The following is a 14440-nucleotide window of genomic DNA, read 5'->3' on the forward strand; positions in this document are numbered from 1 at the left end:
GTATATATTCACTAAGTATTATTTGTTGACAAAATAATCGACAAAATTTTATTTTTTGTAGTAAATGCATATATTATTATATATACCAATTACATTTATTATTCTTTATGCACTTATTATATATATATAAAATATATAATGTATGTATATATATACACACACTATAAAACACAATGCTTTCGAGTATACTGTATCTAGACAAATATCACTGCAAGACGCACGCTACCATCAAAGAGTATAAATATAAGAGATCAAAATGTGTGAATTAATCCTACTAATACTAATATTCTACATTAAGCCAATAAATGCAAAACAAGTATAACTTACATGAGCTTATACATTTATACGATAGGCACATTGGGACACTGCACCTTTATTTCCATATTTTACTCATAAATGTCATTGAAGTTACACATGCTTTGAACGAAAGGTTGCGAACTATCTTATCGTTCTCGTTATATACATACCTTTATGGTCAAAGTTGGTACTAACTTCAAATATCAAAACAGTTTTATCTCATTTTTTAAACATAAAATATTAAATATATATTTGAGAAAAATTATATAAACATTTGAAAAAATAATTAATATTTTATTTATAAGAAATATAAGGTATCAAATTGTTTAAAAATATAAAACTTGAGATATACGTTTATGTTCTGCAAAATATCATAATGTATTTTCTCGTAATAAATCTATGTACATAATTAAATACAATAACATTTTTTTGTAAAAATAAATGAGATTCATACTATAATTTTCGTTGCACAGATGAACACTTTATTTTAGAATATATTATATCAAACTTGAAAGTAATCTTAATACTTCAAGTATTTCATTACATTTGAATATTTCTTCTGGAATGAATAATATTTAATAATAAATATAATAAATGTTTTATTTCCAGAGAAACTTTAAGTACCTAATTTATTTTATTATATAATCCAAAATTATTTTTTATATTTCATTTGTATGTAATTAAAAGAATACTAGGAACACTTAAGTTATATATTACATTAATTGATTTCATCAATATTGTTTTACAAGTGCTGATCGATATCTCGATATTATATATAATCAATAATTTTAATATTTTCTTGAATCAAATTTTAAGAACTTTTTCTTATCAATCCCAAATTGATATTAAAGAACGCTCTGCGCATTGTAGCATATCACAGAATAATATTTATTTCTTAATATTATATTTGTGATTCTCAACCATAACATATTTCTTTGGTTGCATTATATTTCTCGATAATTTGATATATTATAAATAAGTAAGAAGATCAAATTCATATTTCTATTTTCTACAAATGACCTTCATCTAATTCATGTGATGTTGGTAAACAAGGAAGTATAGAATGTTCAGATACTGATTCATCCTCTGCTGTTTCTTCGAGGTCATTATTACTATTAAATGATAAATGTTCTCTTAATACTAATGAACGCATTTGTTCTAGAACCTGATGTAAAGAATCTGATCTTTGATCTATTCTATCATTTAGTGGTGTAGCATCTCCACTTGCAGTTCCACCAGCTGGTGTTTGTGGCGTATTACTTGGAGGTATAGGAGTACTTGTACCATCTGCACCTAAATCATAAAACACATGTTTAGTTTTATAATTCTATGCTTTTACACTTTTTCAATAATACGTACTTATAGTATCGCTCTCAGGACTTGATGGCCTTTCCGCACCTCTTATTTCTCTAATCATTTCTTCTTCTTGAGCATTCAATCTTAAACCAGCAACTCCTTTCTTTGGAACATTATACAAATCCCGTTTAATTCTTCTTCTCCTGGAAGGATCATTCCTACGTAATTGATGCATAGAACCGAAATCCGCAATATATAAAAACCCTGCAATTAATAATTCACAAGTCCTCTTCCCTTGTTTGTAAGCAGTTTCTAATTCAAGACTTGTACGTTGATCATATTGCCACCATCCTGTAACAATTTATTTCATGGGTAAAATTTAGTGGCACTTTTTAATAGAATTTTTAATAAAAATTCTATTCTATTAGTTCTTAAAAAAGACTTTTTAATAAAAATGTTGTCATGCTTAATACATGTTAACTATTTATCAATAAATTATTGTATATAATCACATTTTAAATGGGAAACTTAGGAAATAAATATAAGTTTAGAGAAAATATAGAATTTTTTATTTAATAAAGTCAAGTCAATAGCACATAATTTGTGTATTACAAATGATTATTAATGATAATTATATTTTATAAAGCATACAAATTTTATTAACTGGCATTTTAAATTTATATCTATTTCATTAGATAGGTCATATAAAAAATATGAAGTAAACAAAATTTGTTTATGGTTACATATAGAACTATTAATGATTTTTGTTAATTTTTGCCTTTCTTTTTTACAAATGTCTACTTTAATCCAAACTATTTAATATTAAAATTCCATATATATTATCAATATGTGCTTATATATGCAACATAAACAAGTACTTTACTTTAAGAAATAAACTATCGTACGCCTGAAATTCCTTTACATTGTGCATTTTTTTTATCACGTTTGATATTTCTTTTATAACGTGGCTGATATTTTCTGTACTGACATTTGTTTTCAAAGTCAATCACATAAAGCATGCCACAAATCAACATTTCACATTGAGTATCACCTAGTTTATACACTGTCTCCAAATCCTTGTTGATCCTTGAATCATATTTCCACCAACCTAAGAAGTGGTAGAATATCAACTTTTCTATGTGCATGTGCTATTTTCAAAAATTTAACTGAGCATGCCTGAATCTCAAAACAAAAATTAAGCTAAATTCTTAAAAATTTTTAAATATATAAAAACTACCATTACTTATATTTTTTTTCGAAACAAGAAATATGATTGTACCCTTTTCATGTTTATATTGTATCTTCTTCATTGGATTTTCCTAAGCTAATTAATTTCATTAATGATTATGCTATTTATATTATTTTATGAACAGGTACATTTATCTTAATAGATACTTACGCCCATATATACACATAAGAATGATTAATATATACAAATATATTATAACCAAATATTACCATTTCTGCCTTCATAAAACCATTGATACTCTTCCTCGGGTCGTTCTAATTCTTTTTGTACTTCATCGACTTCTACTAATTGCGGTCTTTCAACAAAATCAGATGGCATTTCTTGACGACACATAGGACATCTTTTATTATGATTAGCAACGCCCTTTACACACAAATAGCAATATATATGATTGCAAGGTAATCTAGCTGGATGTATACAAGGTTGAAGACAAACTGCACATTCTGGTATCGTAATAGAACCTGTTGAATATCGCACTTTATAATTTTTTGTTAATTTACTATGAACAACGAATTTATCACTTAATATTCTAATTTGTGAATTCTTTATAATCATTGTAATATAAATCTATGTACCTTCTTTATCTTCATTATTATCTTTTTCTTTTTCCTTCAAGGTACCATTAGATGTTTCTGGCAGATTATGTTTAGCTTGAGCCATCGCAAGATTTATAATCTAAAACCTACCAATACTACATGTAATTCCATGAAACTTTTAGTTTGTAAACATTAACAAGTATCTCACGACTAAACCCCATCTTTCTTACCCTCCCATCCCGCCATCTACAAACATTGACTAATAATTACATAGCAATAACACGTATTTTCATGAAAAATTATCAAATCCCGATTTCAAATCTTTAAGATCATATTTTTTTCAATTAATTAACACACAATTAAATTGAATAATTATATTACTTTAACCTTAAAGAGAAGAAGTATTATTAACATGTATTATAATACATCAATTTTAATAATACAGTTTTTTATTTATTTTTTTATAATTGTCCAATAATTACCAATAAGAAAGACGGTAATAGCAAATAAAGGAAGTTACTATCATATAGTGTCATCTTTTTTCTACTTTATTTTACTTCCGATGAACTTATATATATATATTCTATATTTATATGATTTTTGCAAGCTACAATTAAAGTGAATTAGAATAAATATATTTTTGTTGATGGATAAAAAAATATAAATGAAGGTACTATTGAAAAAAATATATTTTTAATATTTTTTTATTAAATTTAATCGAATTTATCAGATAAAGGAATGTATAGTAATTTGTGCGTGGTGAAACTATGCAGAAGTAATTTAAAGTTGGCGGCATAATCAATATGTCAAAAGAAGTCTAGATGGAAAAATTAGACTGAGTACCGTAATAATCAAGATAATGGAATATTATGGTGAAGTGTTATAAGAATATTTAAGATAGTATCTTATACATAAAAGAACTATTATAACGAACGAGAAAACACAAAATAGGATATGTAAAGTAGGACATTCATAAGGTTTGTACATCTGCTATTTATCGTAATCTCTTATACATATTTTGCTACGTAATATTTCTCTTTCAAATGGTAATAGATCTGTATGTAAAAAGCGAGCCAATCGCATAAAAGACATACAATTACGAAAGTAAATAATTTAATATTAAAAAAATTGTTTACTTTTTTGTTGAATGAATTTGCAAATAATAGCCATAATTTACAAGAAAGTCTGCCTTTTCTCTCTTGAAAATTACAACCGTAATTAAATATATATTTACAATGTGTTTCTAGTTTTATTAACGGTATGTAGTACTGCAAGAAATTTTTATAAATTGAAAGTGTAATGTCATTTACAAATATATTTAAAAATACGTTTGATTAGTGATATATTTTTAATTTAATATTATTACAGAGAAAGCTTCAAAATGGCGACAATACAAAAAAATTCGGAATTTGTTATTTTCGTAACACATGTGGAAGCAGAACATCAGTTTTTAAGGATATGGGGTCAAATAGATAAAAATTCTGCAACTTATGTTGAAAGAATGATCTTACCTCTTTTTGAAAAATTTGCGATAGGATCTGGATATCCAGAGTTACAAGAAGGACTATCTATTAATGCTTTATGTTGTGCAAGATTTCAAAATGATGGTTACTATCGTGCTAGAGTATGTAATATATGTCCAGATGGTAAGGTGGTATTACAATTCATTGATTATGGTAATATTGAAATCTTACCACAACATGAAGTATATTTATTGAGGAATATACCTGGATCAGAAACACTACAATCATTTCCACCAGTAGCATATGAATTTACATTAGCAAACGTTATACCTATTAATAATGTTTGGGATAATAAAACAATAGAAACTATTAAAAAAATATTACGATATAATGAATACAAAGCTTGTTGTCTTTCTACTGTTAGAAACCACACTTTTATTAAACTATATTATAATAATGAAGATTTTGGAGAACTCTTAGTAAAAAGACATATGGCAATGGATGCTACGATACAAGATTTATTCAGGTAAAAATTATAAAATGTTATAATAAAAATAACATACAAATTGTTTATTCAACTTTATTTTTTTTATATGATTTTAATAAAAATTTGATGTGTTTTTTAGATCACGACATATACAACAAATATCGCCATATCACATGCAAGATAGAAGAATGATAAATGAAACTCGTATAGGCACACAATCTAATTCAAATCCTGCTTTTAATACAATGCAAGGTCAAGGTACATGGCAGAATGTTTCTACACCTTACGTACAAACACAAAAACTTGTAACCCATACACCAATTCAGGAAGCATTAGTATTTAAATCAAGAGTTTTAGATGTTGGTTCTAAATATCATGTATATGTATCTTTCGTTGAAGATGGGCCACAAAAGTTTTCTGTTCAAGTTCAAAGTACATCAGAAATATTGACTAAACTTATGAGAGATATCAATTCTCATCCAACGGAACCCTTACAAGAACCTCCATTACCTGGATCAGTATGTTTAGGTCGTTACACAGTAGATAAAGTCTTATGCAGAGCAGTAGTAATGGCTGTAATGGAAAATAAGTGTAAATTATACTATGTTGATTTTGGTCATTCTGAAGTATTACCATATACAGATATCTTTCAATTACCACCACAATATATCAATCCTAGAGTACTTTCAATCAGATTTACATTAAGTGGAGTGAAGGAACTAAATGTTACACCAGAAATGACAGAATATTTTAAAAAAATAGTATCAGGAAGATCACTTGTGTTACATGTCCGTCCACCAGAAGGTCCACCACTTATACAATATGGAGATTTGTATGACAATGAGAAAAATATAAAAGATATTCTTAGACAAGCATTTGCAGTTCCAATAGTGTCAAATATGGTTGTATATAAAGAACCACAACAATTATCAAAAGGTGCAGAAAGAACTGTACATGTTTCTTTTGTAGAAAGTTGTAAAAAATTTTTTGTTCAACTCAATAATTCTGATAAATCTCTTGAATCCATAATGATTTATTTGGCTGATTATGTTAAAACTGCGCCTATTTTGCATCCAAATCAGATATCAGTAGGAACACCTTGTGCTGCTCTTTACGAATCTCAATGGTAAATTGTAAACATTAATATATTATAATATGACTAATAATAAAACACATACACAATTAATAATTCATTTTTAGGTACCGTGCAAAAATTCTTAATGTTGATGAAGACAAAATAAGAATCTTATATGTAGATTATGGCAATGAAGTAACTGTAACTGCAGAATCTTTGCGTGTAATTCATAATGATTTAGTAACAAAGCTACCAGCACAAGCAATAAAATGTATATTAAGGGATTATGACACATTACCAACTGGTGAAGAATGTTACAATCAATTTGAAATGTTAATTTTGGAGAAATGTCTATACATGGCAGTTATCGACGTACTTCCTGGTGGTTTATTGGTTGATTTATATGATCCTGAGATTAGGGATGATATAAAAAATTTATTACATCGACTTTTCCCTTCAGAGAAAAATTTAAGTATTAAATCAAATTCCCATGAAAGTAAATATCAAAGTTCTATAAAAGTCCCTAAAAAAATGCAAAGGTAATATTATTCTTTTAAGGTAGTATATTTCTTTTAAATTGTACAATGACAAATTTTCTCTCTAATAGTCTATAGTTTTAAAATTACATTTACAATATCTAATTAACTACAATATAATTTGTTATGTATATTAGGTACTATACAAAGATTCCATTAAATATAAAAACTCAAGTAAAAAATAAATCGAAGAATATAAAAGAAATACGGTAAAATAAACACCAAAACAAATATTTCTATATAATTTTTCTTTTCTTCTTCTTTACAAATTTAATAAAACAAAGAATGAAAATTATTTTTTTCATTTCTACATACTTTGCTTATATTTCGCTTCTATAACATTCTCTAAACTTAATTTTGCTTAAAATAAACCTTTTTCTTTTTCTTTTCTTATCTTTTTTTTCTTTAACAATTATTTAATTTCTATTATACTTTGAACATCAGTGCTATTCAATATTAATATCTCTAACTACAATTAATATATTCTTAATTATTATTTTAATTAAGAATGCATGTGAAAGTAACAGTAAAAACAAATATAAATCGTTTATATGTTTTCAGTTTATTTTTTTATTGTATTTACTGCTCTTATTTAAACAGCTTTTTATGTATTATTATAATCATAGTTATGTTTGTTGCTATGTACTTTTATTATGCAAAAAATATGAATTAATTTTTATTTCTAGTGATAATGCAAATAAAGGGAATAAAATAAATCAGGAAGAACCTACAAAAAACATGTCAATTGAACATACTAAATCAAAACCTTGGAAAAATGACTTAAATGGAGAAAAACAAGATAATAGATATGAAAAATCGAATTCCTTCCATGACACATCAAGAAATGATCGATCTAGTAAAGATGGACTTAAAAATAACAAAACAATAAAGGATGAGCCGTATAATAAACGAAATTATGATTCAAATTCGTTTTATAAGGTTGGAAGAGATTTTCGCTGCAGAGGTAGATCTTTCGGCAATGATTCTAAACTCAATCGCAGTAGTGGTTTTGATAAAAACTGGAGCGATAAAGATTCTGATACATCATCCAGAAGTAGTGGTAAACGAATTAGAGGTAGTGGTCCTAATCGTCGTAGTCGTGGAAGGTCTCATACAGAAGGAGTATCAGCAAGATTACACAATAGCAGATGGAACGATAATGATAATGACAAAGAAGTTAACAAAAGTGGAAAAACAAATAGTCAATATAATCAAAAAGTGCATCATTCAAAAGATAGAGCGAATTATAAGAATAATGTCATATCTAACAAAGAGAGTTCTTCCGAATCTAGGGATATGTCAAAGAATTTAGGAACAACAAATAATAGTATGCAAAACGATAAAAAACTTCAACTATCAAAATTAAATTCAAAGAATATTGAAATACCTTCATTAAATGTTGTACTTGGAGCTATTAGAACGTGTATGACAGTTTTCATAAGTAGTCCAACTGATTTTTATATTCAGTTAAATCCTAATTATCTAGAATTAAATACTCTTATGGAAAATATTGCATTGACGTATGAAAATGGTGGAGATCCCTTAAAACAATCGGATATAAAGCCTGAAAAATATTGTATTGCTCAATACAGTGAAGATCTTAAATGGTATAGAGCTGTTATTAAATCTGTAGAAAAACAACAAGTAATTGTACAATTTATAGATTATGGAAATATAGAAATAGTTCATTTAGACAAAATCAAAACAATCCAAGAGCAATTTTTGAAACTACCAATACAGACAATTCATTGCAAATTATTTGCAGCAAAAAATCAAATATGGGATTTAGATACTATTGAAAACTTCTCAAAGATAACTGATGGAAAAGTTTTAGAAATAGAATTTTTAACAAAAGAAAATAATATTTACGAAGTTATGCTACGTGAAATTGTTGATGGTGTGCCAGAATTTATATACATAAATGAAATTTTTTTTGACGGTACTGATCTAATGAAAGTTAGAGAGATAGCATTAAATCAAATAAAGCAAATGGACATAGTAGAACAAACTAACGAATATGATTATATACCACCTAATTCAAAGTGGATAATGGAACAGTTTGAGCTTGGATCTCACAAAGATATAATCATTACATGGTTTATAAATCCTAATAATTTTTATTGTCAAATACTTGATAAAGAGGTTGAATTCAGAAACATGATGAATGAAATACAAAGAATGTATGTTAGTAGAAAGCCTGTTACATATACATTGCAGGTATTGATATCTTTTATTTACTATATCTTTTACATAGTGTAATCAGGTATAATAATATAATAATAAAATAATATTTTATTTATGAATAGATAGGTGCAGCTGTAATAGCTATATTTTCTGAAGATAAAGCATTATATCGTGCTGAAATTATTGAAAGTAAAAATGATGAATATATTGTGCAATATATTGATTTTGGAAATCGTGCTTTGGTAAATAAAAGTGATATTTATCAAGTTGAAAGAAAATTAATGCAGCTTCCGAAGCAAGCATACCATTGTTCTTTGCAAAATATTAAACCTTTCATAGGTTCAAAATGGTCTGAAGTTAATACACAAGCAATTGATGATTGTTTTAATGCTGATAAATATGGATGTTTATTTCATAATATAGAAAATGACAAGTATATTGTTTCATTGAATAATTGTGGACAAGATGTTGCTGATATATTAGTAAATAAAAATCTAGCATCTTATGCTGTAGCAAATACTATCATGCCTACTGATGGTAAGTTTATTCATATTAAAGTTCATATTAAATTATATGGATACCTTTAAAATTAAAAAATACCTTTATTAATAGAAAATTCAACTACTGAATTAGATAAACCTCTTTATATACAAAAAATAGATACCAATCTTTTAAATGGACAAATATTAAAAGTAAAAGTTTGTAATGTGGAAAGTGCAAGCAAATTTCATATTGAACTTTCTTCAATTATGGAGAATAGCAATGATAAACGTATGATTAACAAAAATTTCGAGGTATTATATCTCATTATGTAATTATATAAAATAATATAATATAAATTAGAGATAAAATGTTTTTAATTACTTTTTTGTATATGTGTATAAATAATTTTTAATTGTTACTATATTTATCAATATAGATGTTAACTGATAAACAGAATCAACCAATAGAATGCTGTCTTCTTAATGCATCATCTTTTGAAATGAATAAAAATTGGAAAGAAATGATTGAGAATAAGGAATTGATTATGTATGTAGAAGAAGTCAATAATAACAGGTAATGAAAATGATAGCTTAAAGTTATAAATAATAATTATAAATAAACTAATATAAATCCATTTTTATTGTAGGCTTATCGTTAAATTATATGATTTGATGGGTAATAATATAAAAAGCCAAAAAGATACAGATGAAAAAATATATCCAATTTGTCCAACGCCTATTTTAAATCAAACTTATAAAATAATAGTATTATATATAGATCATTCAGGAAGTATTTGGCTACAACGTAGTGTAGATTATGAAAAAGATATACACTTAAGTCAAGCATTGGAAAAACATTACGCTAACTGTGGAAAAACATTGAAACCAGAGGTAGATATGTTATGTGCTGTAAAAAGTGTAGATGGTTATTGGAATAGAGCGAAGGTCATTAAATTCACTGACAAGAGTGTTTATGTCAATTTTATTGATTATGGAAATACACAAGAAGTTAGTATCGAATCGCTGATGGAATTGGATCCACAATTTTTTGTACCATACCAATTAGCAATTAATGCTTCATTGACAGTTACTCTAAATGGTACATTATCTGAACAGATAAATATATTACAAGATCAATTATTTAATAGAAACCTTACTGCAAATTTTTCTAATGTAAACAAGAAGTGGATAGTTGAATTATTTGATAACGAAGAAAAGATTAGCGATAAATTCCGTTCATTGAATTTAGTAAAACTTTCAGCTGAAAATGAGTCAAAAAATGATCAGTTAATAGCTGGTAAAAAATATAATGTCTGTGTCTCTCACATTGATTCTCCAAGTCAGTTTTGGATTCAATTAACAAATGAGGCTGAAATTCTTAGACAAAAATATCTAGAATTACAAGCTGATATTTCTACGTGTCCATTAATAGATAGCATCTTAGAAGAAAATTCTCTTTGTGTAGCAGTTTATTCTATTGATAATATGTGGTATAGAGCAGAAGTTCTTGATGCCGATGAAGATATTACAACAGTACGATTTATTGATTATGGAAATACAGATGTAATCGATAACAAATCAGGAAATATTCGAACATTGACAGATAACTTAAAATCAATGAAAAGATATGCAACCAAATCTAGATTAGATATTATTCCTGTAGATTCTGAAGATTGGAGTGAAGCGACTTGTGATCGTTTTAGTAATTTAGTAATGACAGCTAATTCTTTAGAAGCTTTAATAATTGCTGACAGTATACCAAAACGAGTTGAACTATTCGTAAATGATAAAAGTATCAGTGAAATATTAGTTGAAGAACACCATGCTGTAAGAATATATGCAGAGCAAGATCTGATAGATGAAATAGTAGAGTTAGAATTAGATCCACATTCTGCGTTTGTGAGTCATATTAATTCACCAAGTGAATTTTGGGTTCAAGAAGAGAAATCCATTGCTGACTTAGAAGTAATGTCTGATAGATTTATGGTTGCAGATATGTTCCCTAAAGTAGATGAGATAAAAGAAAATTTATTGTGCGTTGCTAAATTTCCAGAAGATGAACAATGGTATAGAGCACGTGTAATATCTCACAATAATGGTGAAACAAAAGTTATATACATTGACTACGGAAATTCAGCTATATCTACTGAAATTCGTGCTATTCCAGAGGACTTAGTAAAAATAGCACCTTTATCTCGAAGATGCTGCTTGGCTCTTCCTGAAGGTGTAACTGAGTGGTCTAACGAAGCATGTCAAGAATTTACAAAATTAGCAGCTGATGGCGCTACAATATTTCTTTTGGATGTTTTGAAGGAACAAGAAACATCATTAGTAAGACTCACTTTAAATGAGAAAAATATAACAGATTTATTAGCTATTTTTTGTGAACAGCGAATAACGAATATAGAAGAAAGATTACCACCTCTTGGAGAAGAAAATTCACCAAATGTTGTAGTAAGTCATGTTAATACACCAGCTGAATTTTGGATACAAGCAGAAGCCAGTATTGCTGAATTAGAAGTAATGTCGGATCGTCTACAAGCTGCACCCAGCTTTCTTCCATTAACAAATTTAGAGAATGGAACTATTTGTGCAGCTAAATATCCAGACGATGAACAATGGTATAGAGCAAAAATATTATCGCAGAATGGAAATGGAGTGAATGTTTTATATATAGACTATGGCAATACTGCCATTAATACAGAATTAAGAATACTACCTGAAGATATTGTAAATATTCCTACATTATCCAAAAGATGTGCTCTACAAATACCACATTATACTTTATCTTGGTCTGAAGAAGCTTGTAAAACTTTTAAAGATCTTGCTGCTGATGGAGCAACAATGTTTCAATTCGAAATTCTTGACAATGAAGATCCTATGCATGTCAAATTAAGCATAAATGGAAAAGATATTACAGAAATTCTTTTACCTTTGTGCAAAAATATTAACACTAAATCAGAAGAATGTACAGTAGTGGAACAGATAACTAATAGCAATATAGAATTATATAATAAAATAAAAAATACGAAAGAAAATCCTGAAAAATTGAATGAGTTAACACAAAAAACAACCAATATTATTATATCTTCTGTTAACGAAAAGAGTTCAGTAGAATTACTAGAACAAGAACATATTCATGAATCTATTATTGCATCAATAGAGGAAACAGATTCTATTACTAATGTAACAGAACTTACTATTGATGACATAATAAAGAATATGATCGAAGATACTCACAGAGATAGTGAAAATGAGGACTCTGTTAATATAGAGGATATTGAAAATACTATACAGTCTAGTACAGAAAATTTGATAACACAAGAAATATCAAAAGTAGATAATAACTTTGACATTAATTATGATCTAATTATAAATAATGGAGATAATGAAAAGAAAGACAATAAAGATGTGGAAGGATCAATTCATCTTACAGTTGTCAATACTAATGATATTAATGAAAAATTATCTGAACAGCAACGAACTAAGTGTTCTTTAGATGTATCAACTTCAGAAAAATCTGACCTCAAAGTAGTTGAAAACACTAAAACCAATAAAAAAGCAACAGACAAAGAAGAAATGAGATGTTCTCTTAATATATTCTTAGATGAAACTGACCTCAAAGTAGTTGAAAATATTAAAACCAGTGAAAAATCTCCAGACAAAGAAGAAACAAAATGTTCTCCCAATATGTTAGTTTCAAAAGAAACTGACCTCAAAGTAATTGAAAATACTGAAGTCATTGAAAAATCTTTAGACAAACAAAAAATAACATGTGCACCCAATACATCCTTATCAAATGTTAGCATTAGTAAAAATTCTGTAAGACAGGAAAAAATTACTTGTTCATTGGACGTGTCTGATACAGAAAAATCAGAAACATGTATGGCAATTGAAAATATTTTAAAAAAAGATACAGAAGAGACAAGTGTATAGACTTCTATTGGAAAGCAACAGTAAGTATTTACAGTGTAGAAAATCGTATTTTAATGTATTAATAGTAATAATGATAGAGCTAACTTGAAAATAAAAATATTACAGAATCACCAAAACAATTACTTATATGTAAGACTGATTTTGTAAATGCATGTAAACTTATGAAAAGAAAACACAAACAAAACAAATTTATCATGAAGAACTATGATGAGAAAATGAATTGCTTAATGTGATGAGGGACAATATCTTTGAGAAAAAAGGTTCATTGAAGGTAAATTCATAAAAGTAGTAAGAAAAGGGAAGTACTTACCATGGCCATAGAAGATGACATTCCCATGCATATGGTATCATTATAACAGGATTAACAAAATCAAGTATGAAGTTATAACAGATCCAAGAAGGCATTAAAATGATATAAAAATTAATTTATGATGTTTATTTTTGCTTTTGTTTTGGTTAAAATTTTTGTTTATTGTTTTTTTTATAGTGATATATATGTGGTGTATGCATATATACATACTACACATACATAACTCTATTAAGATATGTTTATTTCACTGTTTAAGTTTATTACTCATTTTAAACAAACTTCAATATTTTTCTTTGTAATTATTTAATAAAAACTTTCATGTGCCACCATTTAAACAAATATTTCACCAAAGATTAATTCAGTTTAACTCATTAAATCAATACTAAGATTGTGCATGTTTATTATAAAAACATTTTCTATCCACAGTATATAATTTTCATATTTATGATATATGACACATTATGGGACATTTAATGCTTAAATATTTATGAATTATTCTTTTTCAATATTGACACACAACAAATTTGTAAGTTCGAATAAAAACTATAACTTTGTTATTTATTATTTCAATTGATATTAAAAAGAATTA

At 26.9% G+C, this 14440-nt stretch overlaps 2 protein-coding genes across 8 annotated transcripts; one reads left to right on the forward strand and one right to left on the reverse strand.

Annotated features, from left to right (window-relative positions):
- Nucleotides 1–975: 975 nt before the first annotated feature.
- On the reverse strand, nt 976–3642 carry Rnf146 (Ring finger protein 146). Of its 3 annotated transcripts, none has more exons than XM_035887105.2 (5): nt 3418–3642; nt 3052–3303; nt 2645–2701; nt 1657–1944; nt 976–1590 (listed from the first exon to the last, which is right to left on the reverse strand). In XM_035887105.2, exons 1-5 carry the CDS (start codon nt 3500–3502, stop codon nt 1307–1309), a joined length of 966 nt encoding a protein of 321 aa, XP_035742998.1. In that variant the 5' UTR covers nt 3503–3642; the 3' UTR covers nt 976–1306. The 3 variants fall into 3 exon arrangements, with proteins under 3 accessions (XP_035742998.1, XP_085515342.1, XP_035742999.1); XM_085659216.1 differs by having other exon boundaries at nt 2501–2701; XM_035887106.2 differs by lacking the exon at nt 2645–2701 and having other exon boundaries at nt 979–1590; nt 3418–3640.
- A 529-nt stretch (nt 3643–4171) lies between these two features.
- Nucleotides 4172–14285, forward strand: LOC118451006 (protein tudor). 5 transcript variants are annotated; one of them, XM_035887098.2, is made up of 11 exons: nt 4172–4355; nt 4747–5367; nt 5468–6454; nt 6529–6942; nt 7077–7148; nt 7626–9156; nt 9246–9660; nt 9736–9917; nt 10043–10179; nt 10253–13561; nt 13647–14285. In XM_035887098.2, exons 2-10 carry the CDS (start codon nt 4760–4762, stop codon nt 13539–13541), a joined length of 7635 nt encoding a protein of 2544 aa, XP_035742991.2. In that variant the 5' UTR covers nt 4172–4355; nt 4747–4759; the 3' UTR covers nt 13542–13561; nt 13647–14285. The 5 variants fall into 5 exon arrangements, with proteins under 5 accessions (XP_035742991.2, XP_035742993.2, XP_085515240.1 ...); XM_035887100.2 differs by having other exon boundaries at nt 9757–9917; XM_085659114.1 differs by having other exon boundaries at nt 9784–9917.
- Nucleotides 14286–14440: the final 155 nt, after the last annotated feature.

The sequence above is a fragment of the Vespa mandarinia genome, chromosome 9 (genome assembly GCF_050613455.1).
Source record: "Vespa mandarinia isolate Hongniang chromosome 9, ASM5061345v1, whole genome shotgun sequence".
Classification (NCBI taxonomy): Eukaryota; Metazoa; Arthropoda; class Insecta; order Hymenoptera; family Vespidae; genus Vespa; species Vespa mandarinia.